This window comes from Aspergillus lucknowensis, assembly GCF_044049455.1.
Source record: "Aspergillus lucknowensis strain CBS 449.75 chromosome Unknown BJX67scaffold_49, whole genome shotgun sequence".
In the NCBI taxonomy this organism is placed as follows: Eukaryota; Fungi; Ascomycota; class Eurotiomycetes; order Eurotiales; family Aspergillaceae; genus Aspergillus; species Aspergillus lucknowensis.
In genome coordinates, this window is record NW_027263593.1 from 65,510 (window position 1) to 92,284 (window position 26,775).

The 26,775-nt window shown below is 51.0% G+C and overlaps 9 protein-coding genes across 9 annotated transcripts; 4 read left to right on the forward strand and 5 right to left on the reverse strand.

Annotated features, from left to right (window-relative positions):
* Positions 1–999: 999 nt before the first annotated feature.
* BJX67DRAFT_239726 (putative TBC domain protein) lies at positions 1,000–4,497 on the reverse strand. Its single transcript, XM_071026069.1, has 2 exons — positions 1,685–4,497; positions 1,000–1,622 (listed from the first exon to the last, which is right to left on the reverse strand). Exons 1-2 carry the CDS (start codon positions 3,770–3,772, stop codon positions 1,242–1,244), a joined length of 2,469 nt encoding a protein of 822 aa, XP_070882611.1. The 5' UTR covers positions 3,773–4,497; the 3' UTR covers positions 1,000–1,241.
* Positions 4,455–6,755, reverse strand: BJX67DRAFT_239676 (Mo25 family protein). Its single transcript, XM_071026067.1, has 5 exons — positions 6,451–6,755; positions 6,312–6,372; positions 5,779–6,254; positions 5,450–5,722; positions 4,455–5,377 (listed from the first exon to the last, which is right to left on the reverse strand). Exons 1-5 carry the CDS (start codon positions 6,553–6,555, stop codon positions 5,138–5,140), a joined length of 1,155 nt encoding a protein of 384 aa, XP_070882612.1. The 5' UTR covers positions 6,556–6,755; the 3' UTR covers positions 4,455–5,137.
* A 132-nt stretch (positions 6,756–6,887) lies between these two features.
* On the forward strand, positions 6,888–8,992 carry BJX67DRAFT_239810 (protein arginine methyltransferase RmtB). The gene is made up of 4 exons (XM_071026071.1): positions 6,888–7,254; positions 7,385–7,798; positions 7,858–8,095; positions 8,153–8,992. Exons 1-4 carry the CDS (start codon positions 7,020–7,022, stop codon positions 8,901–8,903), a joined length of 1,638 nt encoding a protein of 545 aa, XP_070882613.1. The 5' UTR covers positions 6,888–7,019; the 3' UTR covers positions 8,904–8,992.
* An 88-nt stretch (positions 8,993–9,080) lies between these two features.
* Positions 9,081–10,219, reverse strand: BJX67DRAFT_384483 (uncharacterized protein; the record flags this gene model as incomplete). Its single annotated transcript, XM_071033676.1, has 2 exons — positions 9,081–10,155; positions 10,212–10,219. The coding sequence occupies 2 exons, from the start codon at positions 10,217–10,219 to the stop codon at positions 9,081–9,083; spliced, it is 1,083 nt and encodes a 360-aa protein (XP_070882614.1).
* A 134-nt stretch (positions 10,220–10,353) lies between these two features.
* BJX67DRAFT_239852 (AAA family ATPase SEC18) lies at positions 10,354–13,159 on the forward strand. The gene is made up of 4 exons (XM_071026072.1): positions 10,354–10,537; positions 10,603–10,746; positions 10,812–11,127; positions 11,177–13,159. The coding sequence occupies exons 1-4, from the start codon at positions 10,425–10,427 to the stop codon at positions 13,064–13,066; spliced, it is 2,463 nt and encodes an 820-aa protein (XP_070882615.1). The 5' UTR covers positions 10,354–10,424; the 3' UTR covers positions 13,067–13,159.
* A 716-nt stretch (positions 13,160–13,875) lies between these two features.
* BJX67DRAFT_363103 (uncharacterized protein) lies at positions 13,876–14,895 on the forward strand. The gene has a single exon (XM_071030060.1). The coding sequence runs from the start codon at positions 14,107–14,109 to the stop codon at positions 14,431–14,433; it is 327 nt and encodes a 108-aa protein (XP_070882616.1). The 5' UTR covers positions 13,876–14,106; the 3' UTR covers positions 14,434–14,895.
* Positions 14,896–15,869: 974 nt separating this feature from the next.
* Positions 15,870–16,765, reverse strand: BJX67DRAFT_384486 (KxDL motif-containing protein; the record flags this gene model as incomplete). Its single annotated transcript, XM_071033677.1, has 3 exons — positions 15,870–15,951; positions 16,189–16,341; positions 16,458–16,765. 3 exons carry the CDS (start codon positions 16,763–16,765, stop codon positions 15,870–15,872), a joined length of 543 nt encoding a protein of 180 aa, XP_070882617.1.
* Positions 16,766–19,153: 2,388 nt separating this feature from the next.
* On the forward strand, positions 19,154–20,165 carry BJX67DRAFT_240024 (uncharacterized protein). Its single transcript, XM_071026073.1, has 2 exons — positions 19,154–19,818; positions 19,888–20,165. Exons 1-2 carry the CDS (start codon positions 19,351–19,353, stop codon positions 19,891–19,893), a joined length of 474 nt encoding a protein of 157 aa, XP_070882618.1. The 5' UTR covers positions 19,154–19,350; the 3' UTR covers positions 19,894–20,165.
* A 778-nt stretch (positions 20,166–20,943) lies between these two features.
* Positions 20,944–26,770, reverse strand: pkhB (putative sensor histidine kinase/response regulator; the record flags this gene model as incomplete). The annotated part of the gene is made up of 3 exons (XM_071034631.1): positions 20,944–21,268; positions 21,322–21,435; positions 21,488–26,770. 3 exons carry the CDS (start codon positions 26,768–26,770, stop codon positions 20,978–20,980), a joined length of 5,688 nt encoding a protein of 1,895 aa, XP_070882619.1. The 3' UTR covers positions 20,944–20,977.
* Between the last annotated feature and the right edge of the window lie 5 nt (positions 26,771–26,775).

The window sequence follows — 26,775 nt, forward strand, 5'->3', positions numbered from 1 at the left end:
TCACCATTTTTGGCGTGCCATGTGGACTGGTAGGTGCCGTATATAGTGGGCCTTTTGGGCGAGGTTCCCCAGTAGCTGGCATACTGGGATTGTGGAAAGACGTCTTCCAAGATATAGAATCAGACACTGTACATGTATAGTATTTTGAGGAACAGTCGGTATAGTTTTCAAGGGGATGCATTTATTTCAGACATGCACAATCTACAAGCAAGGAGAACAAGTAGAAAAGGCATCGTTAGCCGCTCAGCTCAGCAAGTATGGCCAAGACCTGGAAAACTTGAGTTACTTAGTTACTTGAGGCGATCACCTTTCGTCCTTAAGCCACATTTATGAAAGTGGTGGGGAGAAGGGAGAAACAGTAATGATAGAATTAGGTAGCGAGCGGACGTAATAAATCGAGGCAGAAAGAGGATAAGAAAAGAAACCCGATGAGAAAGGAAACCAGGAATGATAGAAGTACTAGGTAATGATAAGGTAGGTATATCAACGGGGTGAAGGGTATGTATAGATTGGAAAGGGGGGTATCAGAGCTTTAAATTAGCTGACAGGACACGGATATAGGGGATTGAAGAGACAGACAAGGTGGACCGCGGTCTTGTAGTGTATACGTATTCAGGAAGGGAGAAAAAAAAGGCGGAGGACAAGGACAACGGGGGAGAAAAGGACGGCCATTGGGGAGGGCTGAGGAAGAAAAGGGGTATCGTACGAAAAGAGTCGGTTGAGGGTATAATATAGGTGGATAGGATGTGGGACATCATAAGGTTGGATTCCACAACATCCACTCCAGGGTTAACGCTTCGCCATTGATTCGTACGGGAACGCCTTGTCGGTTTTTCTTGGGCGGTGATCGATCGCGTGAGGGATTAGCTGACGGTGTAGGCGGGTGCTGTGCGATATTCTATATTGGGTTGGCCGCGACGAGAGGGTTTCCGCAACCAAAGAGTGCGATAAGTATCGGAGGCCGTAAAACAAGGTATCGGAAAGGTGTAAACAGACCTGGGTTTAGTCGTTAGAATGGAATGGGAGTGGTAATAATATGGATAGTGGAACGACATTTGCTGAGTCGCGCATATCCTCAAGCCGAAGCCATTCGTAATGTACCGCGGAGAGCGATAGAATTCCAAGGGGCCGGGGAAATGCGCAATATAAATGGAATAAGCCGTCGAAATATAACGTAGTTTCAAGAAGTAAAAAGCCCGTGAAATCCGCACGATGGAGGGCGAAGTGCGTTGCGATGTTCATTAGCCTGACTTCTTTCGACGATGCACTTTCCACTCTGCCTTGGCGACACGCATGAAAAGTTCAACATCTTTAATGGGAATCCAGCTGGTGAGAACTTTCATGGAGTTTTCGAAGTCAGACTCGAGGATGATCTCGCGCATGCCATCGATGAGCGCTGCTGACGTTGCATGGAGGACGTCTAAGCCCTTGCCAAAACTGCTTGCCTGGGCATCTTCTGTCTTACCACCCTTGGTGATGCTCGATGACGGGTTGTCGTCGGCGTCACCGAGGAGCATGAATACATCCCAGACTCGGAGCTGGGCTGGAAAGGGGATCGAGTAGTTGAATAGAGTCAGGTACCACCGTGTACCGTATGCTGTAGGCGGAATCCCGAGTTCCGTCTATTGCGACGAGAATTTATTAGTACATGAGTTTTTGTCTTTAGGAGTGGTAGTCAACATACCAGTTTCGCCGCAACCTCTCCTCCTTCCAGCCACTCTCGTTCAAAATCACCAAGAGCCTCCATGAGACCCGCGAATCCTGAGCGGTAGAGTTGCTCCAGTCCTCGTAATTGCCACAAGCGAACAAGCATGATAAATGTATGTTCCTCATCGTAATAGGCAAGAAGCGTCGCCGCAAGTGCCGCCATGCCTTGAACATACCCTGTGTCAGGGAAGTATAGAGACATCGCATGTAGAACACGGAAGAGGAGACGTTGGCCACCCCGGTACCGTCGTCGGAACATGATGTGGCTAGAGATCGTTCTGGGAACATCAATATCGATCTGTACATCGTCGGGGGATGAGATCAACTGGTAATCCCGATAGGCCTCTATGAGCTCCTCGTCCGTTGGGCTATCGTCGTGCTTTTTGGCGCTGGCTTCTAAGAACGCATACCACGCTGATGATCGCCACCGGTCTGGTATTCCCTTCCACGTCCGTTCGATCAGCTTCGAACTTTTGGTGTCAAACTCAAAGGTCATCCCACCACCGTCTTTGCCCTTGTTCGTGGGTTTCGCCATCTTTTTCCACTTATCTTCCCGTTCCCACTCCTTTTTCCTAGCCGCACGCGCAATGGGGCTGTCTAGCTTATCATTAGATGTTGCAGATTCGGTCGGAAGTGTGAGCATATCTCCAGCCTCGTCCTTGAAACGGCGACTGCGGTTATGGGGAAGGTGATTTGTCGCTTGTCGGAACCGTGAGGTAGACCGGCGTAAGGGGGAGCTGTACATGCTTTGTGAGGACGCTGGGCGCATCGACGCCTCGGAGTTCTGTCGCGAAGGAGATCGTCCTGTGAATGAACGGTTGCTTGCGAGAGCAGATGGGGGTCGAATGGAGCGTTTTCGCCGTGGTGTCTCCGAAGCGAGAAGTAAACTGGTGGAGACTCTTTGAAGAGGGCTGAATTCTGAGGTTTCACCGGAGTCCGAAGGCGACGCTCGAATGAAGCCATACCTATCCACATCCCCGGCCTTGATATTCTGCCAGTACTCGATTCCTCCCGCTAACTCATGCTGCTCCCTCTTTGGGACCGAGGCACCGTCGGGGTCAGTGGATGTTCCACTGGGCTTCGTGTCAGTCTCAGAAGTACTGGTTTCTGGTGTTTCTGTGGTTGGGGGTGTTGGTTCCTCCCACAGGACGCCATTTTCCAACGCAAACGATCTTGCCACCTCCGAGTCTGTCACATTCTCGTCTCCTTTCGCATACATTAGTCTGACTCTTCGGGACAACATATCCTCATCCGCAGATATGGCTCTGCTCGGGATACTGGTGCGCCGAACGCGAAGCAGTGACGCGGGTTTCGGACGGCTACGGACGGTTACCGGGATATGATCCATAGACCCGTTTTGGCTCTGCGTGTCGTCTCGCTCCTGATGCGCTCCATTAGCTTCTGCCCCAGCTATTTGGTCCTTCAATTTGCTCTCTAATTGAAGCCTTTCTTCCTCCTGGATCAGACTACCACGTTTCGAGAACCTCATAGACTGAGTACCGAGGCCATCAAGTGACCCTGTGGGAATGTCTAGGGAAATGCCGCTGAATTGGGGTTCGATTCGGGGGACAGCTGGAGCAGGTTCTGTGTCCTTCATGAGCTCCGTCGACCTCTTGCTTTTTAAACCACCCCATTTCCGTTCCGACCAACGTGAGCTGGGTCGCGACCCGGGCCGCGAGCCCGGACGGGAACTTGGTCGCGATACGGGCTCGTTAATGACGATGCTGGGGATACTCCGCAAAGAGCGCACACTAGTATCCCTCGGCGCCTCAGCTTCCTGTAGCGACATTACACCCTTGGCCTTTGCTATTGATGGAGCCGAAAATAGTTCAGAGTCTGGCTTTATATCTTGATCATTCGTCGGGGGACCGGGTGTATGTTGGCCAGCGATGCTGGACGACGCGCTCGTCACGGTGGATATCCCTTCAGAATATAGAGACGGCCCATTTGGCAGTGGGAATGAAGTGGGCTGAGACGTTGGAGGTCCTGTTGCGGCCATCTCTTCGAGCGAGGAGGCACGCTCCGAAATTCCAGCGGGCGACGGGGGGGATCGCGTGTCTCCCATTATACTGACATGACTTGCACCTGGCTCTCTCTATAGCTCAATACCACGTGGTATTCCCTTGTAGCCGTTGGCTGATTGTTCCTCGAGGTTGTATCTTTCTCGCGCTTCCTTTCCGACGACGTTTCCGAGAGTGTGAGGCGGGGGGATGTTTCGGGGGGGAATGAAGGGTGGAAGCCGTCGCACGAACGTCGCGCCAGTCAATCGCAGCGGGCTCTATAGAGAACGAAGTACGAGAGTAGGAGGGGGAAAGACCGGCGAGATAGATCCCACTGAGCAGTTGATCATGACAATCCCCCAGGGTGCAATGCCCAAATCTGAGGGAAAGTTGGAAATTATTGGGTCGATGCTGTCAGTTGGACCGCGGCTCCTTGGACACTTGGCAGGCGGACAAGCTGCGAGGAATGCGAAGGGTGAGGCTGCGGTCAAAGGAAGGTGACAAGTCTCGGGGTAGGAGACTCTTCGGGTTCCATAGGGCCGAAAATGAATGAGAGACAGGGAAGAAAGGAAGGAAGAATAGGCTGTGAAGATGAGGATCGGGGTGAGTTGAGATTCGAGGCCTGAAGAAGAAGGGGATTGCGAAGGGGGTTGCGGTCCACTTGGCGGCAATCACCACTTCCTTTCCAGGAGGCAATACAGAGGAACAAAACTAGGGAATTATTCTCGAAAATTGGGAGCAAATAGATAAAAATAATGGGATGCTAGGTAGTGAAGGCCTGGTTGTGATGAAACTTGAATCCGCCAAGCAGGCGATTCCATGGTTTGCATCATGGCAACTTCGAGGGGAATGAAAACGCCTGAAAAAGGCAGCGAGCTGTGCGCCACCCGTTATCAATAGTTGTGGAAATCTATCGGTCTATACGATCCCCAGCGCCGTGTGGTTCTGAGACAAAAGGAGCCCATTACCTGCTGTCTGCACTCCTGCCCCAAGCATATCAAGAATCTTGGAGTCGGCAAGTCGGGCTCCTGTCCCCACTGAAAAACAGTTGAGAATCCAATTTCGACATGAATCCTTTTAATCTCTTTTTCTTCCCTCCTTCCTTCGCCTTTTGTTAAACTTGCTTGATTGCGCCCTTTCCCGTCCTTCGCAGCAGGCTTCAATCCATGCCAAAACCTCTCAAAGGGCCCGAAACTTCAAAAAGCCCGCATATTAGCTGGCTATGGATGCAACCCATCCGTATTGTGTAGACAGCAGATAAAATGCACCTACTTCTTCTCACCGACTCTAGACGTATGCGACAAAGGTGACCGGCGGATGTGGTAGAGAATGGGAGGGGTGTCCAGGGGCATGAAGAAAGTTGAGAAAATGATTCGTGGGAGGAATCATTGATTGCCTTTTGCTAACCGCAAGGTATCTGCCCTCATTCCTTAGGCTACTGTGGTGGTATTGGCAGTTGAACGAGATGGTTCACGCGCAGAACGTGCACGCTCGATGGGCTCCTTCGGTAGAAGTTCAATCTGTCGGACGAGGAAGCTTTTCTCATCAGTGAACTGGTCATCGTCCGTGCGATCCTCCAGGAATTTTGGAAGGAATTTCAGCAACCGATCTCGGTTGTTGATCAGGATTCGCTGTACAGCCACGGATTTGTCTGGGTTCGCAACGAATACCTAGCCACATTCCTTGTCAGCACAGCTGAATTCCGCCATATTTGCTGAGGAGGGGACATATCGCCGACATACCTTGAAAACATGAAATCCCTCGTACTGAACCATTTTACGGTCATCTCGCAGGAGTTTCATGCAGAGTTTAAGGTTTTCTCCACTCTCAACATATCTCATCATCACACTGTAGTTTGCGCGGTCCAGTAAAATCTCACCCAAGAGTTTGATGCTTTGTCTTTTGGTGACATATGAGTCGGACTGTACGAGAAAGTTGTTGAACTGTGCAAAGAAGTAATCGAAATTTGTGGCTAGATACCCTGTGACGAGGGATTTGTGGCGCGTTAGGATTTCCTGGAAAGGGCGTAAGTTAGAAGGGTCTCATCCGGTGTAGGCCTGGATATACTTGCCCTGAATGTCGTGAATGCATCTGCGCTTAATTCGAAGCTGCCTCGATCAATCCAATGGAAAAATCTCCAAAATACACCTGTTCCGCGCTGGGGAGCGGCAGGCTGGACTTCGGTGAGTCTGATGGCTGGTTCCCCTTCTTTGGACTGGTCATAGAGAATAATCGCAGCAATCACATCGAACTTGAGCGCCTCCCTCAAAATGGTCCCGCATGGCATAGCGCTTTGGCTGTGTTCGTAGCCCCTACATAATTCAACAATAATCTCTGGGCGATTGTGCACGATGTAGGAGACAACCGGGGGGTCTGGTGAGGTGCCATGAGGAGGCTTGAAGCGGAGTATGTGGGAAAATATTGTCTGTGTATCTTTCCTTGCTTCGAATGGAAGCTTATGAAGAGCGCCAGCGAGCTCATAAAGAAGATCCTCTTGGAGCATAGCTTGGACGAGACCGTGAACTTGGTCGGGCGAAACTTCAATCTCTACCGAATGTTAAGTTAATATCACAGAATGCTCGTATTACCACAGATTGTACAAACCTTGAGTTCCTTGTACCATTAGCTTCATTTGAGAAAGCTGCTTGGCCAATTCATCCTCGGCCTGGGAATGGAATTTCGTGTTAGTGGGCTTCTCGGTCATTGGGGAAAGGAGACGATGTCTGTGGAAGAATGAACGAACCTTTGTTGTAGCAGGGGAGTCTCGGAGCCTCAGTAACAGGTCCTTGATTGATCTCACAACATCGGATGGTTGCCGGGATCGACCGCGGTTGAAGAAGAACGCCATGCTTGTTTATCTTATCGTCGGTGGAGTTCCAGGAGAGAAGAGGAGCAGAGCTGTCTGGGAGGGTTTGGAGAGGGCAAGAGCGCAGATCAAGGCACTTAAGAGCTATGATGCAGAGCCCACGAATGCTTCAGAAGGTGAGTCCATGTGAGGAGGTGAGATGTATGTCGAGAGCCCCAATAATGGCACTGAGGCGGCGGTGCAGGTGGGTGTTGGCGGGGAAGCAACCAGCTTTGTGGCTCCCGGATCCTTATCGGGGGTGTAAACAAAGCAAACAAACCCGCCGAGCGCAGGCGGGGCAACCAATTTTGAGAAAATTTCCCCCCTGCTGTCAGGAACGCTTTCTGGTGGCGCAGTTTTTTTCCTTCGCGGTATAACCTGCCTGGGGGTTCTGGTAACCTCTGATCGAGGAATCTTATTTGTGCTAAAACCTAACCATATCGCGCATTCTCCCCGCAATTGTCACGATGTCCGGCCCCTCCCCTTCAAAGCGTCCACCCGAGGATATGGATCGCGATTCCGTTACTTCGGAGGATTCAGATGTTACTGATGAAGAAGGATGGGAAGATGTTGAGCCTGACGACGAGACGCAGCCGGTCATCGGGCTTTTTTCCGACCGAGTCTATCCGGACGTCCGATCGATGCTAAAGGAAAGCAAAGAGAAGCACGATTTTGACCTTCGGGGGATCCAAAGGGAGCTCGGTGTGTAGACATTCGATTCAACTTCGGGCATTGGAGTGTGTTTCTCGATACCTCGCCTCCTGACTTACGCTTGAATTATATATCGCGATGTGTAGCTTCGCTAACCTCTCTCTCCCCTCCCTCATTCCAGACTTGGACTACTTGGACACTATCAAGCTGGTCAATTATATTCGTTCTCAGGTCAAGTCTGGAAATTTGACCCCTGATGTCTCTTCCAAGGACAAATTTCGGGACGAAATATATCTGAAACCCGTCTTGGAGGATGACGCTCTTCTATACAGTCTGGACGACTTTGACGCTGAGGAAGCTGGGGAACCCGGTGGTACACAGGCCGAACGCCAGGTAATTGAGCTTCAGGAGCAGTTGGAACGCCTTCAGATCCAATTTTCGGAGTATAGACTCGCGGTACAGAAGTCATTAGAGGAGCAGTTGGCAAAGGAGGACGAGAAGCTCGCGTCGACTTCAGGTCAATCCTCTGCTACTCGTGCCGCGAAAAGGACGGATGAGGTTGATTCGGACTATTTCTCTTCATACTCCTATAATGGTATGCCGTTTCCCCGATTGCTCGTCTTCGGAGGCATTCATTTGCTGAAAGGTCATCAGGCATCCACGAGTCTATGCTCAAGGACACAATTCGCACTGACTCCTACCGCGACTTTATCTACGATAACAAACACATTTTCAAGGATAAGGTTGTCTTGGATGTCGGCTGTGGAACCGGAATTCTATCCATGTTTTGTGCCAAAGCCGGAGCTCGCAAGGTGGTGTCCGTCGATAATTCAAACATCATCGACAGGGCGAAAGAAATCGTCTACGAAAACGGCTTTGGAGATGTAATAACGTGTGTATATGGCGCTCCAAAGTCCATGCGGTTACGTAACTAAATATGATGATACAGCTGTTTACGTGGGAAGATTGAGGAAGTCACATTGCCAGTCAAGCAAGTCGACATTATCGTATCCGAATGGATGGGCTACGGCCTCTTATTCGAAGCAATGTTTGATTCGGTCATCTACGCTCGAGACCGTTACCTTGCGCCGGGAGGGCTGATGGCTCCGTCTCACGCTACACTGCGCATTGCACCGCTGGCCGATCCTGAGCTAATCGCTTCGCACATTGCGTTTTGGCACGATATCTATGGGTTCAATATGAAGAGTATGCTCACTGGCATCTATGACGAGGCGCTCGTCCGCACCGTACCACCGCCTGTTTTGCCTGCGAAATCTGACGTCTTCCTCACGCTTCCGCTGCACACCATCACTGCTGAAGAGTTGTCTTTTATAAAGGCATTTGAGGTCACTCTGGACGAAGATATCGACTCCTTGGATGGCTGGGTTATTTGGTTTGACATATTCTTCATGTCTTCCAGCGACTCTACAATCCCGCCTGACGCTGTGCCGTCGGATCTGCAAAAGAAAGGTATCGTGTCTTTTACCACAGGGCCTGATGGTAAAGAAACTCATTGGCAGCAAACTATTCTCCTTATCGACCACGGTAAGAAGAATGCGATTCCCTTGAAGAAGGGCCAAGTGATCAAAGGAAGTGTCGGATACCAAAAGAAAGACGCGAACTCAAGGTCCCTGGATATCACTGTTGAGTGGGACGCGCAAGTCAACAATAGAGGGGCCCAGCAGTGGTCATTGCAATAAGGATAGACTCTGAATAAAAGTTTTGCTTCCTATTCCCTCCCTTATATCGTGATCCACTCTCTGTTACCGTGGAAAAAATGTAACACACTCCTCAAATGCGTCGAACGTTCGGAGCTTTTGACCGACCTGCCCATACTGTTGGGAATACGCTGGGATAGTAAGGGTGGTTTTAGGGTATCATGGTGGATTCCGTCGCCTTGGATGAGTTTCCGTCTTATGCTGTGGGTCATCACGGCCCTCACGTTTGTGGGGTAAGCCGCGGCGGCGAGGGGAACGCATGCGAGACCTGGAACTGGAGTGTCGCCTAGATGAACGGCTGAATGTTCTATTGCGGGAATGCCGACGATGTCCGTCTGGGCCCCCACCTCTTTCATCCCGATGTGTCTCGGGAAAGTCGTCGAGTTTAAAATTCTCGAGACTGTCTTTTGAACTGGACCGCCTTTTATGGCGGCGCGATTGGGCTTTCTCGGCTGTTTTCAGCGCATCGAGTTCGCGACTCCTCTCGAGATTCCATTTCTTCCGTTCTATTTCGACTGACTTCAGCTGATGCACACCCTTTTTCATCGCAAGAAGAGGATCATTCATGTCTATTCGTGCTTTCTCTCTCTCTTTCCTCATGGGATCCTCATTACCCCAAACATCCTTGCTGGGGATTGACTCGGGAGCCACACCATCGCCTTTGAAAGACGAATACCAAGGGTTGGTGCCAACGCTCTGACGGAAACCCGCTGCGTTCGACAATCGCATGGTGTACTGATCCTCATAAGTGCGCAGTTTATCGGCCGCTTCTTTCTCACCCTCCGGGTTCTTCTCTGTGTTCTTGCCGCAATTTTGCCCAGGAAACAAGTTGATATGCCCATCTTTATCGTAAAGCGGGGCGTCATTTTTGCTTTTGTGGGCAAGACGCAGCTCCTCCCGCTTCGTCAGCGCGAACTCCGCATCTTCTCTAGCAAACCTAATATCGCGGTCTGTGTCGTTTTCGCCCGCTAGACGCCTTCGTTTCCTATAACCTCCCGTGGGACCTGTGTAGCTTTTCCGCTCCGAATGCGATAAGGACGGTTGGGTGGGCGGTGGAGGAGGTGGGGTAGGGGGTCTTTCACCACGGAGAATTCGAATTCGTCGCTCAGCATCAGCTTCTTGCATTCGACGGTCCTCTTCCTCCTCCTTTGCCTTGGCTTGCGCTTCGTCGCGCCTAACGCGGGCAATGTTTTCGGGATTGTAGACATTCCATGACTTCTTACCGAGAAGGTGGCTGTTCAAAATGGCATATTAGAATTGTCGGGAGGAAAGCGGGTGATGGAAGCTTACAGAGGCATTTTCAGGTGCAGTTGCTTGGTCTGCGCGAAGCGACTCTCGTGGGTGAAGCGGCAACGTCAGAGGCGATACCTAAAGGCGGTGGCAAAACCAAGCTCCGGCCCCCGAGCAGTGAGCACCAGCCGACATCCATTCTCCAAGCACATCAAAGACCTACGTTTCCGTTATCGTCGGTTTCTCATAATAAACCGAGCCTCCTGATAGAGGATGTTTAATCGAAACAATTACTCGAACCCTTTCGGATCTAACCCCCCACAAAGGGATGGTTATTCCCGCCCTCCGCAAACCTACCCACCCCAATATGGTAACCCCGATGTAGGGTATGGAAATCGCTCACGAAAACTTGTGATGATATTCTTGTAACTGACGCTTATGTTTGGATAAGAGGTTACGGAACGCCGCCGCCACGACGACCCGCACCAGGTACTCGCCCACCGGCACAAGCTTCGATGGGAGGGAGGCAAGGTGAGGGGTCCTGGGTTCTAACACCCAAGGAGAGTCCGAACAAAGAGTGTCAGTTTGGAAATTTGTAAGCTGTGAATGACTAGTCTGTAGGTTTGCAAGTTGAGGAATCCTGAACTGAATTTGTCGCAGGGTTGCTGTCTCGACACACGATTTCCCCCGTGCTCATTTTGGAAACCAAGATATCCACATCCTCGTGAAAGGTCTATATGTGTTTTCTGCACGTCTTCTTGACGACTTTCCCCCAGGATATATTGGTCTATCTAGCATTCAGAGGCCTTGGGCTAAGGCCGGACTTCGAGATTCGCTCGATGTACAGATCTATGACCCCTTCCGCCAAGGCGGAGGAGCATATATAGGATCTCTGGATGTGGAGGTAAAGTTTGCGGGGAGGTTAAAAACGGATTCGTTGTATGATCAGGATGAGCTCGCTAGCTCAGTGATCCGGGTTAGAAGCTTATCTCCTCAGATTCAATGCTTGTGACTAACGTGTCTAGAATTTTGAAGGCCAAATATTTGCACCGGGGCAACCAATACTCATGGACCATCATGGAATACCTCTTCAGCTGACGGTCAAAACCCTAGTGCGCGTCAACCTGACTTCAGAGAAGGAGACAAGTACATCCCCTGAGTCGGAACCCACGGCCAGAGCTATTCTTACGCAACATACGACGATGAATTTCTTCAAGGATTCTCAGAGCGAAATCCAGATCAAGCCAGCAAAGAATCGTCCAGCGGCAAATGCTATTATTCAACCTGACTTTAACACAGAGAAGATGGGAATTGGTGGCCTTGATTCGGAGTTCCACACGATCTTCCGCCGAGCATTTGCGTCGCGCATTTTTCCACCAGATATCGTCGCTAAACTTGGTATCCAGCACGTAAAGGGTATTCTGCTCTATGGCCCACCGGGGACTGGTAAAACGCTACTTGCCCGCCAAATCGGCAAAATGCTGAATGCAAGAGAGCCGAAGATCATCAACGGTCCGGAGGTGCTGAACAAGTTTGTTGGACAGTCAGAAGAGAACATCCGAAAACTTTTCGCCGACGCCGAACAAGAATACAAAGAGAAAGGTGACGAAAGCGGCCTCCATATCATCATATTTGACGAACTGGATGCTGTATGTAAGCAACGTGGTAGTGGCGCCGGCGGTGGTACCGGTGTGGGCGACAGCGTGGTCAATCAACTGCTCTCGAAGATGGATGGAGTGGACCAACTCAACAATATATTACTTATTGGTATGACCAACAGGAAGGATATGATCGACGATGCTTTGCTCCGACCTGGACGACTCGAGGTGCACGTCGAAATTTCACTTCCTGATGAGGCTGGTAGAGCTCAAATTCTCGGCATTCATACTGAGAATATGAAACAGAGTGAGTTGATGGATCCGAGTGTTGATTTGATAGAGTTGGCAACTTTAACCAAGAATTACTCGGGCGCGGAGATTGCTGGCCTCGTGAAGGCGGCAACTTCCTTCGCCTTCAATCGTCACATTGATTCTGGGAAAACGGTTCGGGTCAAAGATGACGCTGCGCAGATGAAGGTCAGCCGCTCTGATTTTCTGCATGCTCTGGACGAGATTCAACCGGCCTTTGGGGTGTCCGAAGACGAGATCAAGACGCGCATCAGATACAACATCATCAACTACTCGGAAGAAGTCAATGAGATTCTCAAAAAGGGAGAATCATTGACGAGAGGTCTTACCGAACCTGGTCAAGCGTCTCTATGGTCTACCTTGCTCCATGGACCCCCTGGAAGCGGGAAAACGGCTCTTGCAGCTCAACTCGCTCTGGACACAGGGGCTCCTTTCATTAAAATGGTCTGTCCTGAAGATATAGTGGGACTAAGCGAGATGGCTAAGGTTCAGCACATTATGAGAGTGTTCAACGACGCCTACAAAAGTCAAAGAAGCGTGGTTATTGTTGACGATATCGAAACTATCATAGATTATGTGTCGATTGGGCCCCGTTTCAGCAACTCCGTATTGCAGACTCTGAAAGTTTTGCTCAAGAAAGAGCCGCCAAAGAACCGAAGACTTCTTATATTGGCGACAACATCCGAGCGAGCACTGTTAAAGCAATTGAACGTCTACAACTCGTTCAATTCTGACCTTAGAGTTCCCAATGTTACCCACCATCAGGAACTGAAGCTCGTGATGGAGAAATCTGGAGTTTTTACGAATGACCATGTCCGGGATGCGTTAGAACGTGTCAATGATATGACGGAAGACACAGCGACTGGCGTTGGTGTTAAGAAGATATTTGACGGTGTTGAGGAAGCCAAAAAGAACCCCCATGCACCTGTCGACCAGTTTGTGCGTGCTATAAACCTGGCAATCGATGAAGGGCGAGTGCGCCGGAGAGCGATGGACTCCGGCTTTTGAGTAATATAAATCCACTAGATAGATGCGATTATTTGATTTTCTAATGGGCTGTTTATAGAATGTATGTCGGTCCTGTTTAAGCAGTCAGGATGTAACGATAGGATATGAGACTTGTTCTTACAGAGTCCTAAGCGACTCCCTCTTTGTAACTGAGACAATTTTTGCCTAATATTATACTGATCATGAATGGTCCTGGGGTCGACATTGAGAATAAGTGTGTTACGATCCCTATTGCCCATAAGGAGCAGGCGCTTTCCATGCTCTTCCTGGTGCAGTAAGCATCCACCTAGGTACATATGTCCAGTCTCCTTGCTAGTACCAAGCCTTTTCAGAGCTATCCCATACGTAATCTCGGGTGGTATTCTGTCTTCTTTCTTTCATCATCCTCGAATATTCTTCGAAGTCGAAATGCTTCGCACCCCTTCCCCGCAGAAGCAGCCTGTGGCTATTCAAACGGCGAACACCACCGCCCACAAAGTCGCACCGAAACAGATACTCCAGAAGAAACTCATCTCGAAGGGCGAATATAGCCTCCGGGAGGAATGGGCTCCAGAAACACTCAAAGAATATCGAGCGCCTTCTGACGAGCCCTCACCACACACAGCGCCACGAAAGGAGCAGCATCATGCGACTATCGGTGCAGGGGTCCAAGGGCGTGTCCCAAACAGACGTACACAGGCTCGATCGTCGCTTTTCGAAGAATGGAAGGCTCAGGCTCTGCGAAGCTCGGAGATGGTCAAGGTAGTCGATGTCACGCATCCTACAGCGGCGAACGGGGGCTCCACGATTAAGCAGGCAGGTGATACTACTCCTGCTTCGGCACAACTTGGGAACAACGAAACAGAGGTAGTCGCTGCATCCACCAATACCATAGAGCCTTTGGGAGAGCATTCTGCTCAAGCAGTCAAATCTCAGGGGAAGTCTCGGGCGGCGAATAATGAACAGGATCACCAGAAGGAGCACACCAAGGTGGACGTCGCCTCTATAGTTAAACCAGGTATGCTTGTAGATCCAGTACTGCTAGTCGGGCACCTACAATCATGACTAACTGGTATTTAGTTCAACAAGGAACCCATGCGCGTGGTCCGTCGAGCACTTCCAGCAACCCTATCATCAACCCAACCACAACGGCTCGAAAGAGGGCGACCAAGAAAGGCAAGGCCAACAATAGGCAGGGTAATGGAGAAGATAAAATTTATACGTCACCGAATGGCACTAGACTCAGCAAGAGCGAACTGAAAGAGCTGTCGCTTGGGATCAAGGCCGAAGGCATGGATAAGGTGTACTTTCTTCCATGCTTTATCGAAGACCCGTGGAAAGGCTTGCAGCCAATGCCAGCTGTCCAACCCGCCGGAATGGCAGTATAGTTAGGAAATCCAAGCCAAGAGACTGGCCGCTTCCCAATTATTGTTTGTGGAAAGCGTATTTTGTCAGAAAGTCCTCGGTGAAAGTGAGATTATGTTGGATGAGCGTGAGATGGATTGTGCCTTGTGTCGGTGAATGTTGCCTGTTGCCTCAAATTATCTTACCAGTACTGGTGGAATAGAAGCCTTATTACAAAGCCCTGTGCGATAAGTTAGAGATCTCACATTCGGCCTCCGAACTGCAAATGATGGCGGTCCTAAGTAAGACAGGATCAGGTTGCGGCTGCTGGCGCCGCCTTCGTGATAGTACTGGCTCCTCATTATCCAGGTCGGGCGGGGATTGGGGATTGCAAAGCTAGAGAAGTACAGCTATAACAAGTGCTTGTGGCAAGCAGTCTGTCAATCGAGAAATTTACATCCTCAGAAATGTTGGAGAGTGAAGACTTAAAATTTTCTGACTTCCATCAGATGCTTTGGAACGCCAAGCCTAGACGCTTCCCTCTTTCGGTGTATACTCACGTGCCGTTTACATCCACCCCTTATCCAACCTTACGTCGGCACTTCGATGCCTAACTTACGCATTGGGCACTCTCAGCGCAGAGTGGACACAGACGCACAAAAGCAGCGACACCCACCATCCGAAGTGAGGAGGGTGGAGCGGAAACGCGGCGTTGAAGCGGCGTGCTGAACTGACGACAGGGTGTTGGCCAAGGCGCGTTTTCTCTCGGGAACAGAGTTCCAGCGGGGAGCTGTGTCTTCAGGTGGTGATGTCGGTCTTGATGCGTGGTTTACATGGTGGAGAGAGATTTGGTCTGATGTCTGAAAAGGTGTTTTGCTGGTTTGGGCTCGCGTTGAGGGCTACCTACCTACTGGATCCTAATTCCCCTTTCCATATACGCCCCCAACCACAAACCCCGAACTAGGCTGATTGAGGGCTGGTGAGGGGAATATGCGACGACAAGAGGGGGTTAAGAAGTTGGTTCGACAGTATTCTTCATCGTAGGGTGCCTGGAGCATTTCCCACCCTGCTGTGCTGTGGGAACAGAGCATCCGAGACCACCTGGTAAGGGCCCTCACGGTCAGTTTTATCTTTGCTAGCAGTTGCTACCTGTTCATGACAGATAACGAGAAACAACACGGTGCGACCAGGATCTTTTGTGGATTAAAGCGCTCTCAATACAACAGGAGGTACAATTACGTACGGGGGCGCAGCCAGCAACCAGAAACTACCATAAGCGACCAGAACCAGCCCAGTACAAAGGCGAAAAAAGCAGGGTCGTTCGAGGAACATCCTCGGACCGGATTCCCAAACCCAGGATCACAGAAGCAAATGAAACCATCGTCATCGTCATCGTCATTACAAAGTTTAGATACGAGCTTCCGCGAAAAGCTATCGGGAGGAGCGGAGAAGAATCAAGCAGGATACTGTTTCCTGGTGATCAGTTGTCGTCAAAAGTGTATTTCTTCGACGCTTGTCGATATTCCTCGGGGTGGATACTCTCGGCCTTCGCTTTCAGAGTGCTAGATTTTCGAACTTGTTAGCTCGCTTCTCGCCACAAAGTGAGTTTGGGGAGCGAATCTCTCCTCCGAGGTTCTGGTCTCTTCGCCAGCTGTGCCACGAGAAACTGCCAAGAATCACTGTGGCGGCGGAGCGCGGCGGATATCCGCTCTCCATTTGGGCGGAGCGGAACCTGACGACGACTGTCGCGTGTGCGGGTGTTCGGGAATATTAATGGTGCGGAGGAGTCAAGAACTTACTTTACACGCTTCTGAGTCCATTCTAAATCGCGTTTGGTCTCCCGAGCGACCTTAATCCCATCCGCGAAACTCGAACGCACCCCTTTCAAGCGCCTCTGGGCGAGTGCTTGCAATTCGAGAAGCTCACGCTGCTTCGCGTTCAATTGACCGGAACTATAATGTCGTGCCATTAGCACGGTTTCTCGGAATTTGAGAATCTGTGCCTTCTCATAAATCCATTGGCAGAAGATTGGTTTATTTTTCTGCGAGAATTTCGCGGGGATACTCACGCCTGCGCTTGCATCGCTAGCCCTTTGTCTAATGGCGTGGGGTCAAATGCATTCTGCAAACGATCATTGAGGATATCGACGACATCCACGCTCGAGAAGGATCCGGAACTAGATTCATAATCGCCGCTAGCACTCCCGGAACCGTAGCTGAACCCTCCAGAGGTACGGCTCCCAGTCGTTGTGCTTGCATCGGAAAGATCTGGGGGAGAGCCAGACACTCGGCTGATGGGGTAGAGGCTCGCAGGGCCAGGGGTTTTGGAGGGAACACTCATGGGAAGAGCAGGGGACTGGTAGTGGTGGGTCGCCATTGTGACGGAAAGGTCGAACTCGAAAGGGCAGAGGGCACAAGGTGCAATACTCTTCGGTGCAGGAGTATGAGACGAGAAGTCTTAGGGACGGACGGCGATGTGCTTCGAGTTCTAGAAGAAGAGTGAGCCTGGGAGATGGAAAAGGAAGAGAAAGGACAGACATCAGGGACATGAACGATGGGGGTTTATATAGCCCTGAGCGGAGGGTCTTCTATCCGGCGGACCCCTCTAGACGGCGACCATGGCGGACGAGAAGGGAAGAGAAGGGAGGGGGTGATGTGATGGGTAGGTCGGTCATTGGGCAATGGACTATCACAGAGGGCTTTTCTCCCGTACCCCCCAGTCCCCCGTCCACCTTGTCCGTCCACTTCCCTTGAGTCCCAACCCCCCAATTCCGCCCCTCTCTCGATTTCTAGCCGCCAATTCGCTCCTCGTTCCGAATTAACCCCGCTCTGAGTCGGAAGATGAGAAGCTAAGGGAGCCAACCGGACGGCCGGAGGCAATCTGGCCCCCCATATCATTGTTGCTGGGGGACAAGCCCACACTTTGGTGGCAACTCGGTGAGTGTGAAAGTCGGACCGCACTTCCCTTGTCGGTGGGGTTGAAAGAGAAATTGCACATAGGAAGAGTGCATGGAAGGTATAAAAGCGGCAGAGAGGCCGCAAAGGCCGGTTTCACCGTCCGTCTGAAGACTATAAAGATGGAAGACTGGCCGATGATTCACGAGCTGCACCATCCCCAACTTCCTCTCATTTTTTTATACTGTCAGGATCAACCCCAGACTTCTTTAAGTACTGCTCTATTTCTTTCCCCTTTCTTTTATTTCCACCCATAATTTCTTTTCTCGACTTCTGATAGCAACAAGGCCATTTTTATGCCAATATTGGGGGGCTGGGTGGCTGGGAATACGTGAATGTCGGAGGAATCCCCGGCCAGCAGCACGAGGATGCCGTTGCATCAGACAGCGAATGTGCCGCTCAGTGATGGCGCGCCGGGGTCGCTTTTTATCGCCCAATATTGACCCGCATTGGCTCTTGGATGCTCTGTACCTTCGTGAGTGTGAATCTGGAACAACTTTCCTCTTGTCTGTATCATCGAGTTCCATGTTGTGTTGGTGGACACTGGAAAGTCTGGCGACGAGGCGTGATCGGTTTAATCACGGAAACTTTCGCGTCAGGTCGTGCCCAACGCTCTGCTTCCGAGGGCCATTATACTTGATGGGTTCGTGACAGACTGGGAGATATGCAGCTTGAAAAGCGGGGAGCTGACGCAATCACAGAGTTCGGAATATAAGAAAATATCAAGAGCCATCAAGCGTCGAGGAAGTTGGACATCAGTGCATGAGCTGAGACAGGAGCGACGCCCGAAGAGGACGCGAAGTTGCCTCAAACTCCGAAAGCAGGTTGTGACCTGGGCTGTGTGTGCATCGACAGCCTAAATCCGCTCAAGTGGCACGGCATCTGAAAAGGAAACTGTGACCGTGTAACAGGAGCACCATGCTATTTGGCCAGAGAAAAGGCGTGCCCGAGAACTGGGTTGCAGAGTTTTATTGGACTCCGTGTATCGGCTGTTGGCTGGCGGCCTACACTCGGAAAACAGCCTCACGCAGCAGAGTGATCCGGCCCGGCTGATGGAGCCCAAACGGCGTCAAGCGCTTTAGACGCGGCCAGCATGGAGTCCTCGATAGGGAAGGTGGGCCTGTTGCAATGAAGGTCCAGGAGCGGGCAGCCTGTTCAATCAGCCGCCAAACGAAGGCTGATGGCAGTACTACGGAGAATCGGAGTGCAGGACTCGTCAGAAAGGGTGGGAGAGGAAAGCACAAGGCAGAGAGAGTGTGGAGAAGAAAAGCTGCACGAATCACCTCGCAAGCTGGTACGCTGATATGAGACGACGGTCGAGCGTCCAGGTGCGTCCTCCTTGTCTTCGACTGGACGAAATCGGGAAAGTTAATCAAACACCACTCAGCGTGTTGGACCTCCTCACGATGACATTCATCGGTCATCAACCGAACCCACTGAGATCCCAGTGCCCTGGGCCTCTTATGCACGCATCAAGCATCATCAACACCCTCCAGCTTCGCTGCCTCGCACCTTCATGTTCGGTTCATCATCTTGGCTAGCTTCTCTTCTGCGTCCAAAGACTGGCTTCCTCCCAATATCCAAGCTGCACGAATTAATGGCGACGGGATGACGGCTTGCTCTCACACGAGCCCAACCGACCCGTTGGGCCATACAGAAGCCCAACGGAAGAGACCGCGAAATTCGGATCTTGGGCAGGATATTTTTTCAAAGCCATCGGTTTCTAGACCATGATGGTGAGTGAGCACCAAACCCCCTGGGTTCCTTCTCGTTCTCGTTCCCTTCATTTTTCGAGTACTTGGCGCAAGCTCTTCGAGCAGCCCGAAGGTCGAAGACAAGAGCATTTTCTTTTGTGAACTCCGAGAAAACCACGGCTCTCGAATCCTCCCGGTGTTGCCCTGCTCGGGGAAGCTTATGCAACTTTCTGCTCAACATTTCACACTTGCTGCATCAGCTCGACTTACCTCGCTTGCCCTCCATATCGGTATGATTTCGATCACTTAGGCGATGCCTGACATTCCACGAGGAACTGTGTTTGCACAACAGAAGCAAGATTTTATAATCGTCACTGAGCACTTTTGGGATTACTTGCACTTGCACAATCCCACTGTCCGTCCGAGGCAACCTCTTCGTCCCCCATTTTCGCCCAATTCCAGAAAGACAGTTTCCGGGATAATTAGTATCATCACCTCCTCACGAGGGAGATGTACTTCCTCTCCTGAATGGCCATGGGTGCAGCTGGTGGATGCAGCGAATGTGGGGTTGCATGGAATTCGCCTATCGTTCGTTTGCTCTTGGGAAAGTTCCTCACCGCCACATGCAGCGACTTGCTTCCTCAACCCAGACCAACAAGCCGTCCTTCCCACCACTGGCGCGCCAAAAATTGCGCGAGCCTGCAACTGCTGGGCGCTATCCCGTTTATCGTTGAATTTCTGGCTTTGTCGCGCGTTGTTCCATAACAGGATGGCTCGAAGCGTACGCAACCCCAGGATTTCGCGCGCCAGTTGTACAGATTTGACTGAGCGCTGAAACCCAAACCTCCAGACTTAAGGCTGACCCGGCAAGGACGGCCTGCCCTTCGTTTCTTCCTGACGTGGGCCCTCAGGTAGCGGGTCTAACTCGCTTCAGGGCTGCTCAGCTGTTTTACCCGATGTTTTTCAAATAGGTTAAATATCTGGGCGCTTTGTCCCTCTGCGTTGTTCGTCCCTTCGTCTTGTCAACCGGGAGATCCATTCGCTTGGCCTTTTTTTCGAAAGCTGAAGCTAGTCTGGATTAGTAAAAGGTAGTGCTTGATAATGTCCGAGTGGATAAGCGGCACAGTTGGTTGGCAGCAAGATAGAATTGGTTCAGTGTAAGAATTGTCCGCTCCCCCAGAATTGAACCACCACGGTACCACTACAACTACAGCGCAGCAAGGCGTTCCCGAAATCTGCCGCGTGGTAGTTGAGTGATGGGACTGCAAAAAGGAAACGAGATTTTAGGGCTACGGAGTCCATCACAGTGCTATTCTGCGGGGGTATCCTTCAAAACATTACTCTAAACAGCCCTATACTTTATCATCCCAGTACACATATCACCGACTATAAAGACATTTTATATACACCTGCAAGACGACAGAAGATGGAGGGCCAATGATGAACGAACAAAGCAGCGCCATAGAAGTAGAAAGGAGTTTTCTGAGAATACAGGTTTCTGAAGATAGATGTGTAGAGAGGATACAGAGATGAGAAATGGGCATTCCCGTACCCACGCAAACGAGAAGAAAGAGGTATCCCTTATCAAAGTCCGACGCCGGGCAATGAGCTGAAAAATGAACAATATTCCTGAAATTCCAAACCCTTTAATGCTCATAAGGTATCCATAACACGCGAGGCCGAATGCAGATGCATGAGGGTAATAAAAAGGAAGAAAATCCCGCGACTGATGCAATCGGCGGGAGAGCCGGAGGCGCGAGATTAGCCCGTGGCGGGCTACCGCCCGCCGCACCTCGGAAAATCTCTCAGCCTGTAACTAGACTAGCAGAAGAACGTTGATGTGGGTTGCGGAGGTCGTGACAAAGGATATCAACCCCGAAACTGTTTCCGTCGTGGACTCATGCCGCGAGTTCTGGGATGAGGGAGGTGAGATGCCACTCTCATTCTGTGCGAGTGCTATCCTCGCCCCCTTCCCTGAGGCGGTCTCTAAGTAGAAGCAAAGGTCGGCCAGGGTCAAGAATCTCCATCATCATTTTACCGAGTTCATTGTGCTTGATTGGTTTCGTGACGTAGTCGTTGAAACCGGCGCGTGCCGCATCTTCGATCTGATCGGTCATCGCATTCGCAGACAGAGCCATAATTGGTATCTGAGGGTAATGGTTCTTCAGTTCCCACATGCGAATTTCACGGCATGTTTCATAGCCGTTCTTGATGGGCATCTGGATATCGCACTATATCATAATTAGCCGCGTATCAGGAAGGTGGAGTCTTGTCACATGCTCACAATGATCAAGGAATAATATCCCGGCTCTTTAGAGAAAACCATCTCTGTGCACTGCTGGCCATCCCCTGCGGTCTCTGCCATTACCTTGATCTTATCGAGATATTTTAACATAACCTAGACGTTAATGTCAGCGGAGTTGATACTGGAGGAGGGGTATAGCGCGTACCACGCGATTTGTCTCATCATCCTCAACAAGCAATACCCGGTATCCTTTATTACCAATTACCTCCTTCACCATCTTAGACATAGTCTTGAAATTGTTATTAATTTCGCGAGCTGTGTCTTGATTTCTATCTTTGCTGAGGTCTCGTCGGTTGTTTGGGTCAAAGATAGGCGAGAAAGCGGAAGGTTTGACAGGCTTGGGTACAGTGAAGACGCGCCTCCCCGCTGAAGAAAGTTCCTTGATGTTGGGACTGATTGTTCGCTTCTGGTTGAGATCGGAGATAATAACAAGAGCTGGTGCCTCATCCTTTTCACGAGTCCCAACGTAATTCATCACCTCCGTAACCTCATCAACATTAGGCAAGTTGAGGACCAGATGAGTAACATTAGAGCCCCTGTCAGAGTCCGCCGAATCCTTCCAATCCTCAACATCAGGAAACGACGTGATCAAGTGCCGGATCTCATGAGGGACCACTTGCTCAATATGTTGTGTGATGGCTTTGCGTGTATTCTCCAACGGACATAATATGAGTATTGAATAGACAGTGTCCGATATCGTGGGCTTCAATGCAGGTTCCATCTCCGTAGGACCGCTTGGGGCTGTGTTAAAAGCTATATCGGGATGACTGGCTCCCGGCTTGGGAATGTCAAATTTGTATAGAGGGTCGACATTGTGAAGTTCGGGGGTCGGTAAGGCAGAGGAGAACGGGGATCGCGCAGAGAAGTTGCTGGAGGATAGGTGAGTAGAAAGGTCTGGGTTGTGGTGCGGTTGAGAAAGCGGGGTTTGGGGTGCTGACGAGAGACCAACAGCATCCGGGTCTCTATTATTCGGTGACTCCTTGGACGAGGGAAGCGCCTTTTGAAGCAAACCTGGGTTAGAAGACCCACGGAGCTCTCGCGGAGGGTTAACCTCGCTAGGTGTGGGAGGGGGTGGAGCGTCAACTTTAACGTAAAAAGAGAATTTGGCACCCTGCCCTTCTTGACTGCTGGGTGTCAACAGGCCGCCATGCATCTCAACGAGCTGCTTAGACAAGAACAACCCAAGCCCACTGCCGGCGTTTTGCTGCGACGCATTTTGCCCTAGTTGACTGAAACGCTGCATCAAGCGCTCGGCATCTTGCGCGCTAAACCCCTTCCCTGTGTCGACAACGTCGAAATTCAACAAAATCTCCGTGGGCTTAGAAAGACCGGTGGTATCGCGATCAATAGAGCAATGTATGTGGATCTCTCCTTGGGTGGTGAACTTGACTGCATTGCCAACAAGATTAATCAGAACTTGTCGAATACGGAACCTATCACCGATGACCATGGGTGGAACATCCACATCCATAAGATAATTCATTTCGAGACCCTTATCGATGGCCCTAGATGACACCGTATCGATCACGTCTTCGACCACCGATCGCACATGGAACCACGAACTGACCAGTGACATCTTGCCAGCTTCAACTCTAGAGACGTCGAGAATATTGTCAACCAACTCACGGAGATTTGTCGAGCTATTCTGGATAGTATCCAGCATCCGCCTCTGATCCGTGTCTAGTTGAGTGTCAAGAATGAAGGGAATAGTCCCCAAGATTCCATTGAGTGGCGTACGTATCTCATGGGACATATTGCTGAAGAATTTTGTTTTCGACTCCATCTGGTTGTTGAGCTGTTGCATTGCCTTGTTAAGTTCCCTTTCCAAGATTTTGCGATCGTTGATATCGGTACAGGTGCCGTACCACGAAGCTTCGCCGCTTCCAAAACTGCTGTTTTCAACTCGAACCAAGCGGACAAGATGCCATCGAAAATCCCCGCCCTTTGACCGAAGCCGGATCTCCGTCGAATAGAATACGCGGCCGTTCTCGTCCTGTTGCACGGAAGCGACGCCTCTTTTAACAAGTTCCTCCAACGCAGGAGTGACACCATTATCAAAACGCGTCTCTTGGGCTTCAGCCTTCAATCTCAAGTCCTCCGATCTTTCTTCCTCCGATCGAACAGCCGGTACGCTGTTCTGGGTCCCAGCAGCTAGACAAAAGGAGAGCAGCCCACATTTCTCGAGATCTTCATGATGCACGTGTTTTGCAAAGCCAAAATTCAATGCATGCTCTAGACCCTGGCCCGTATACAGATGCCACTGCTCGTTCACAAAGATTAGGCCCCCGTTTTCAGTTGCTTCGAACACTATCTGCGGAACCGAGTTCGAGAAGGCCCGGTACTTAGCATCAATAGCGAATTTCTGCCTTTCCTGCGCCGCCTTCAGCTCAGTAACATGCTGCTCATGAATATCAAGGAATGATCCGATCCAGTACACCACTTCCCCAGTTGCGGAAAGCAGCGGGTTGGCGCGGAAGATAAACCAACGGTACGCCGACTCATCGTTATATCGCCTGACGCGTACCCGCTCCGTGAATTGCGAACCCGTGCGTAATGCATTTGCCCACTGCTCAGCAACATGGTCACGCTCACTACTGTGGATGTTCTGCCACGGATCCCTGAGCCTTTGCTCCTGAGGTTGGCTTCGCCTATACGCATCGAACTTGGAATTTGTCCAGATAACTTCTCCGCTCTGGGGTTTGGCCAAGAAAAGGTGCAACGGGACAGAGTTCAACATAAGCTGGGCGACGGTATCAGTAAAGGGGCGCGGTAGCTCGCGTTGAAGTTGGGTGTAAAAAGAGTTATTAGAGTGGTGCCGTGAAGAGGCTTGCGTTGGCGATACCATAGACTGGGGCTTTAGATCCTGGGGTGATACAACCGTGATACTTGCATCTGTCGCACCAGCGTCCTCGTCGGCTACAGCCTTTGGCCACAGTTTTCCTGGTGATATAGCCGAAGGAGGCATGGTGGCCCGTTTTATCCCTGCCAATCGGTTGCGGTGATGATTAGAGCCATCGCGAGACGTCTTTGATTGAGGGACGTTGAAGTAGCTGTCAACAGTGTCGTTTCCAGGGAGCCTGGAGGCCAACCCGGGAGATTCGGACATATTCAGTGATGATGTGCCGCCTAAATTCAAGTCGAGATTAGGAGTGCCCAGCGTTGATAGAGATGGACTATGCCGGGACGAGCGTGCCGTCTCCTCGGGACTAGATAGGCTAGCCCTTGCGGACAAAGAACCATCGTCCGTTACCGTATAGCTGACATGACCACTAAGCCCTGCTACGAGTTCCAACTCGCTACTCTCATCAGAAAACGTCCCACCCAGACCGAGCAAGTTCCCGAAGCGCGGAGCCTCAAGTCGAGAAGAAAACTGCCTCTCAAGTTGACTATAGTGTTGAGCTAAGCAGAATGAAGTCGTGAGATGAGGCATGAGGTAGGCTAAGGATTGCCTTAAATTAGATGGATATGGTATGGCTGGTGATAAGATGGAGATAATGGCGACTGGAAATCTCAACGGAGACGAAGCGGACTGTTTCGATGGGCCGGTATGAAGCAATGGTATGTGAACAACAGATTTTGCTAAATCGACGCCAATCGCTTCTAGGGGTTTGGGATTTGAGTAGTCATGTAACGGTGGGTTTTTGGAGAATGCGGTTTCATCGACGGTGTGGTTGGAGAAGAAAGGGTTTTGTTCAGGATGTGTTCGAGGCGCTGGAGAAGGAGCCGGGGACTGTGACCAAGGAGACGGAGGGACTTGTTCGTATTCATCGAGGAACTCCATGAAAGAAGGCCGGTGTGCTTGACCGGCCGAGCCGGCGGGGTTCGAGACCGATCTGGTCCGAGACGTGGGCACCGGGCGCTGAACTACATGAGAAGGCTCGACCGTCGGAGTCACTTGAACTTTGTCTTCGGGTGTTCGAATAGACTCGTCATGGGGTTGCTTGGATGAAAGAGAGTGCGAATATTCTCGAGTCAAGATCACGGGTTTCGTGCGCCCAAATAACTTGACCACACCGGTCCTCTTTATAAGGGGGTCTCGTTCAACTTCCAGTGCTCGAGTAGCAGGGAAAACAGCTAAACGGCGACAATTTTGCGGCGTGGTAGCGTTTGTTGAAGAGGCTGTCTGCACAGGCGTTGAGTCTCGGCTCCCCTCCTGCACACTCGGCTCCTCCAGTTGAGAGGGGGTCTTCGGCACGTGAGGAGCATCCCCATAATTCCAGGTAGATTTCTTCCTGTCTTTGCCAAACCCAGCAAAAGAGTGCCGTGCGAAAAGTGGGGGGCGAACACCTGGACTAGCTGGTGTCGGGTGTGGTTTTACAATGTCCGGAACGGCCTTCTCCTTCGAGTTTTCCTTCTGGGTCAAGACGTTTGGAAACGTAAGGTCGCCTGTGCTCACTTCAGTCGACTGGCAGCATTGCTTATCGATATCAGGGTTATTTTCGTTGAAAATCGCCTTCTGGCCCCATGGCACATTCTCAAGATCGGTTGCATCCCCAGGGACAGCTAATGAGGCCCGCTCCGCTCCGTAATGTGTCCGGAGCATGCCGACGACATTGGTCCACCAGGCGTCGAGGCCTGGGTCTGCATTAAGCTGTAGTGTGAGCTCATAGAGATTGGGGCTTGGGTAGGCTGGGTCTTCCACCACCGGTTTATGATCTACCGGTAGGAAGACGCTGTTGGACGCCGAAAGGATAGCCGGGGCATGCTGTTGACCTTCGACAGGAATGTGGGAAGATGGCTGATGGCCCTTCAGTTTCTCGGCGGGCAAAGCCAACTTGAAGGAGCCGTTGTTGAGCTGAGAAATAAATTTCTCTTTCGCCGATTGCGAGGGCATTTCTGGAAACGGGTACGATGGTGTTCTCTCCGGTAAGGGTTCAGGCGTCGTCTGTGAATCTGTGCCTCGAACTGCGCCGCTGGATCCGGCTGAATCAGACGCTCCGGTGAGGGACGGTACGACTTGTGGCGACAATACATTTGAAATACGTCTCTTTTTAGTCGATTCCGGTGGGATAGATGATACGGAACCTTGAGACAGAGAGGCTTCCTGAGGTACTAAAGAGCGCGGGCGCTGGGAGTTTTGCATCTGCTGATATGCAAGCAATTCTTCCATCTGCCGTCGGAGGTCTTTGAGAGCTGGCTGATTTCGGCCCAGATCCTCCTCGAGACCGTTCCTTACATCCAAATTCTCTTTCGCTGCAGGGCTAGGTATCGGATGTTGATTCGCGATCTGCTCGGGCGGGAAAGAATAAAGCGGAGAGTTAGCCTTCCGAACGTTGTATTCTGAGTCTAAAAAGACACCGACTGGGTACGCGTCTCCCTCATTCTGGGCAAAGCTGGATAATGACTGGGAAGAAAAACAGTGGTGGGGGGGAAGAGTGGCAACGGCCGAAGGGGCTTCGGCCGGCGATGGAAGCGGAGGTGTCTTCATGGTGT

Excerpts from the sequence above, each read along its gene's own strand:
- BJX67DRAFT_239852 (XM_071026072.1), top strand. The coding sequence starts at position 10,425 with ATGTTTAATCGAAACAATTACTCGAACCCTTTCGGATCTAACCCCCCA. Across the intron at positions 10,538-10,602 it reads TATGGTAACCCCGATGTAGG|AGGTTACGGAACGCCGCCGC; the intron begins GTATGGAAATCG and ends TGTTTGGATAAG. Across the intron at positions 11,128-11,176 it reads TCGCTAGCTCAGTGATCCGG|AATTTTGAAGGCCAAATATT; the intron begins GTTAGAAGCTTA and ends TAACGTGTCTAG.
- BJX67DRAFT_239810 (XM_071026071.1), top strand. The coding sequence starts at position 7,020 with ATGTCCGGCCCCTCCCCTTCAAAGCGTCCACCCGAGGATATGGATCGC. Across the intron at positions 7,255-7,384 it reads GGGGATCCAAAGGGAGCTCG|ACTTGGACTACTTGGACACT; the intron begins GTGTGTAGACAT and ends CCCTCATTCCAG. Across the intron at positions 7,799-7,857 it reads CTCTTCATACTCCTATAATG|GCATCCACGAGTCTATGCTC; the intron begins GTATGCCGTTTC and ends AAAGGTCATCAG.
- BJX67DRAFT_363103 (XM_071030060.1), top strand. The coding sequence starts at position 14,107 with ATGACTAACTGGTATTTAGTTCAACAAGGAACCCATGCGCGTGGTCCG.
- BJX67DRAFT_239676 (XM_071026067.1), bottom strand. The coding sequence starts at position 6,555 with ATGGCGTTCTTCTTCAACCGCGGTCGATCCCGGCAACCATCCGATGTT. Across the intron at positions 6,255-6,311 it reads AATGGTACAAGGAACTCAAG|AGATTGAAGTTTCGCCCGAC; the intron begins GTTTGTACAATC and ends AACATTCGGTAG. Across the intron at positions 5,378-5,449 it reads AGGGATTTCATGTTTTCAAG|GTATTCGTTGCGAACCCAGA; the intron begins GTATGTCGGCGA and ends GAATGTGGCTAG.
- BJX67DRAFT_239726 (XM_071026069.1), bottom strand. The coding sequence starts at position 3,772 with ATGGGAGACACGCGATCCCCCCCGTCGCCCGCTGGAATTTCGGAGCGT. Across the intron at positions 1,623-1,684 it reads GAGAGGTTGCGGCGAAACTG|ACGGAACTCGGGATTCCGCC; the intron begins GTATGTTGACTA and ends TCGTCGCAATAG.
- BJX67DRAFT_240024 (XM_071026073.1), top strand. The coding sequence starts at position 19,351 with ATGCCTGACATTCCACGAGGAACTGTGTTTGCACAACAGAAGCAAGAT.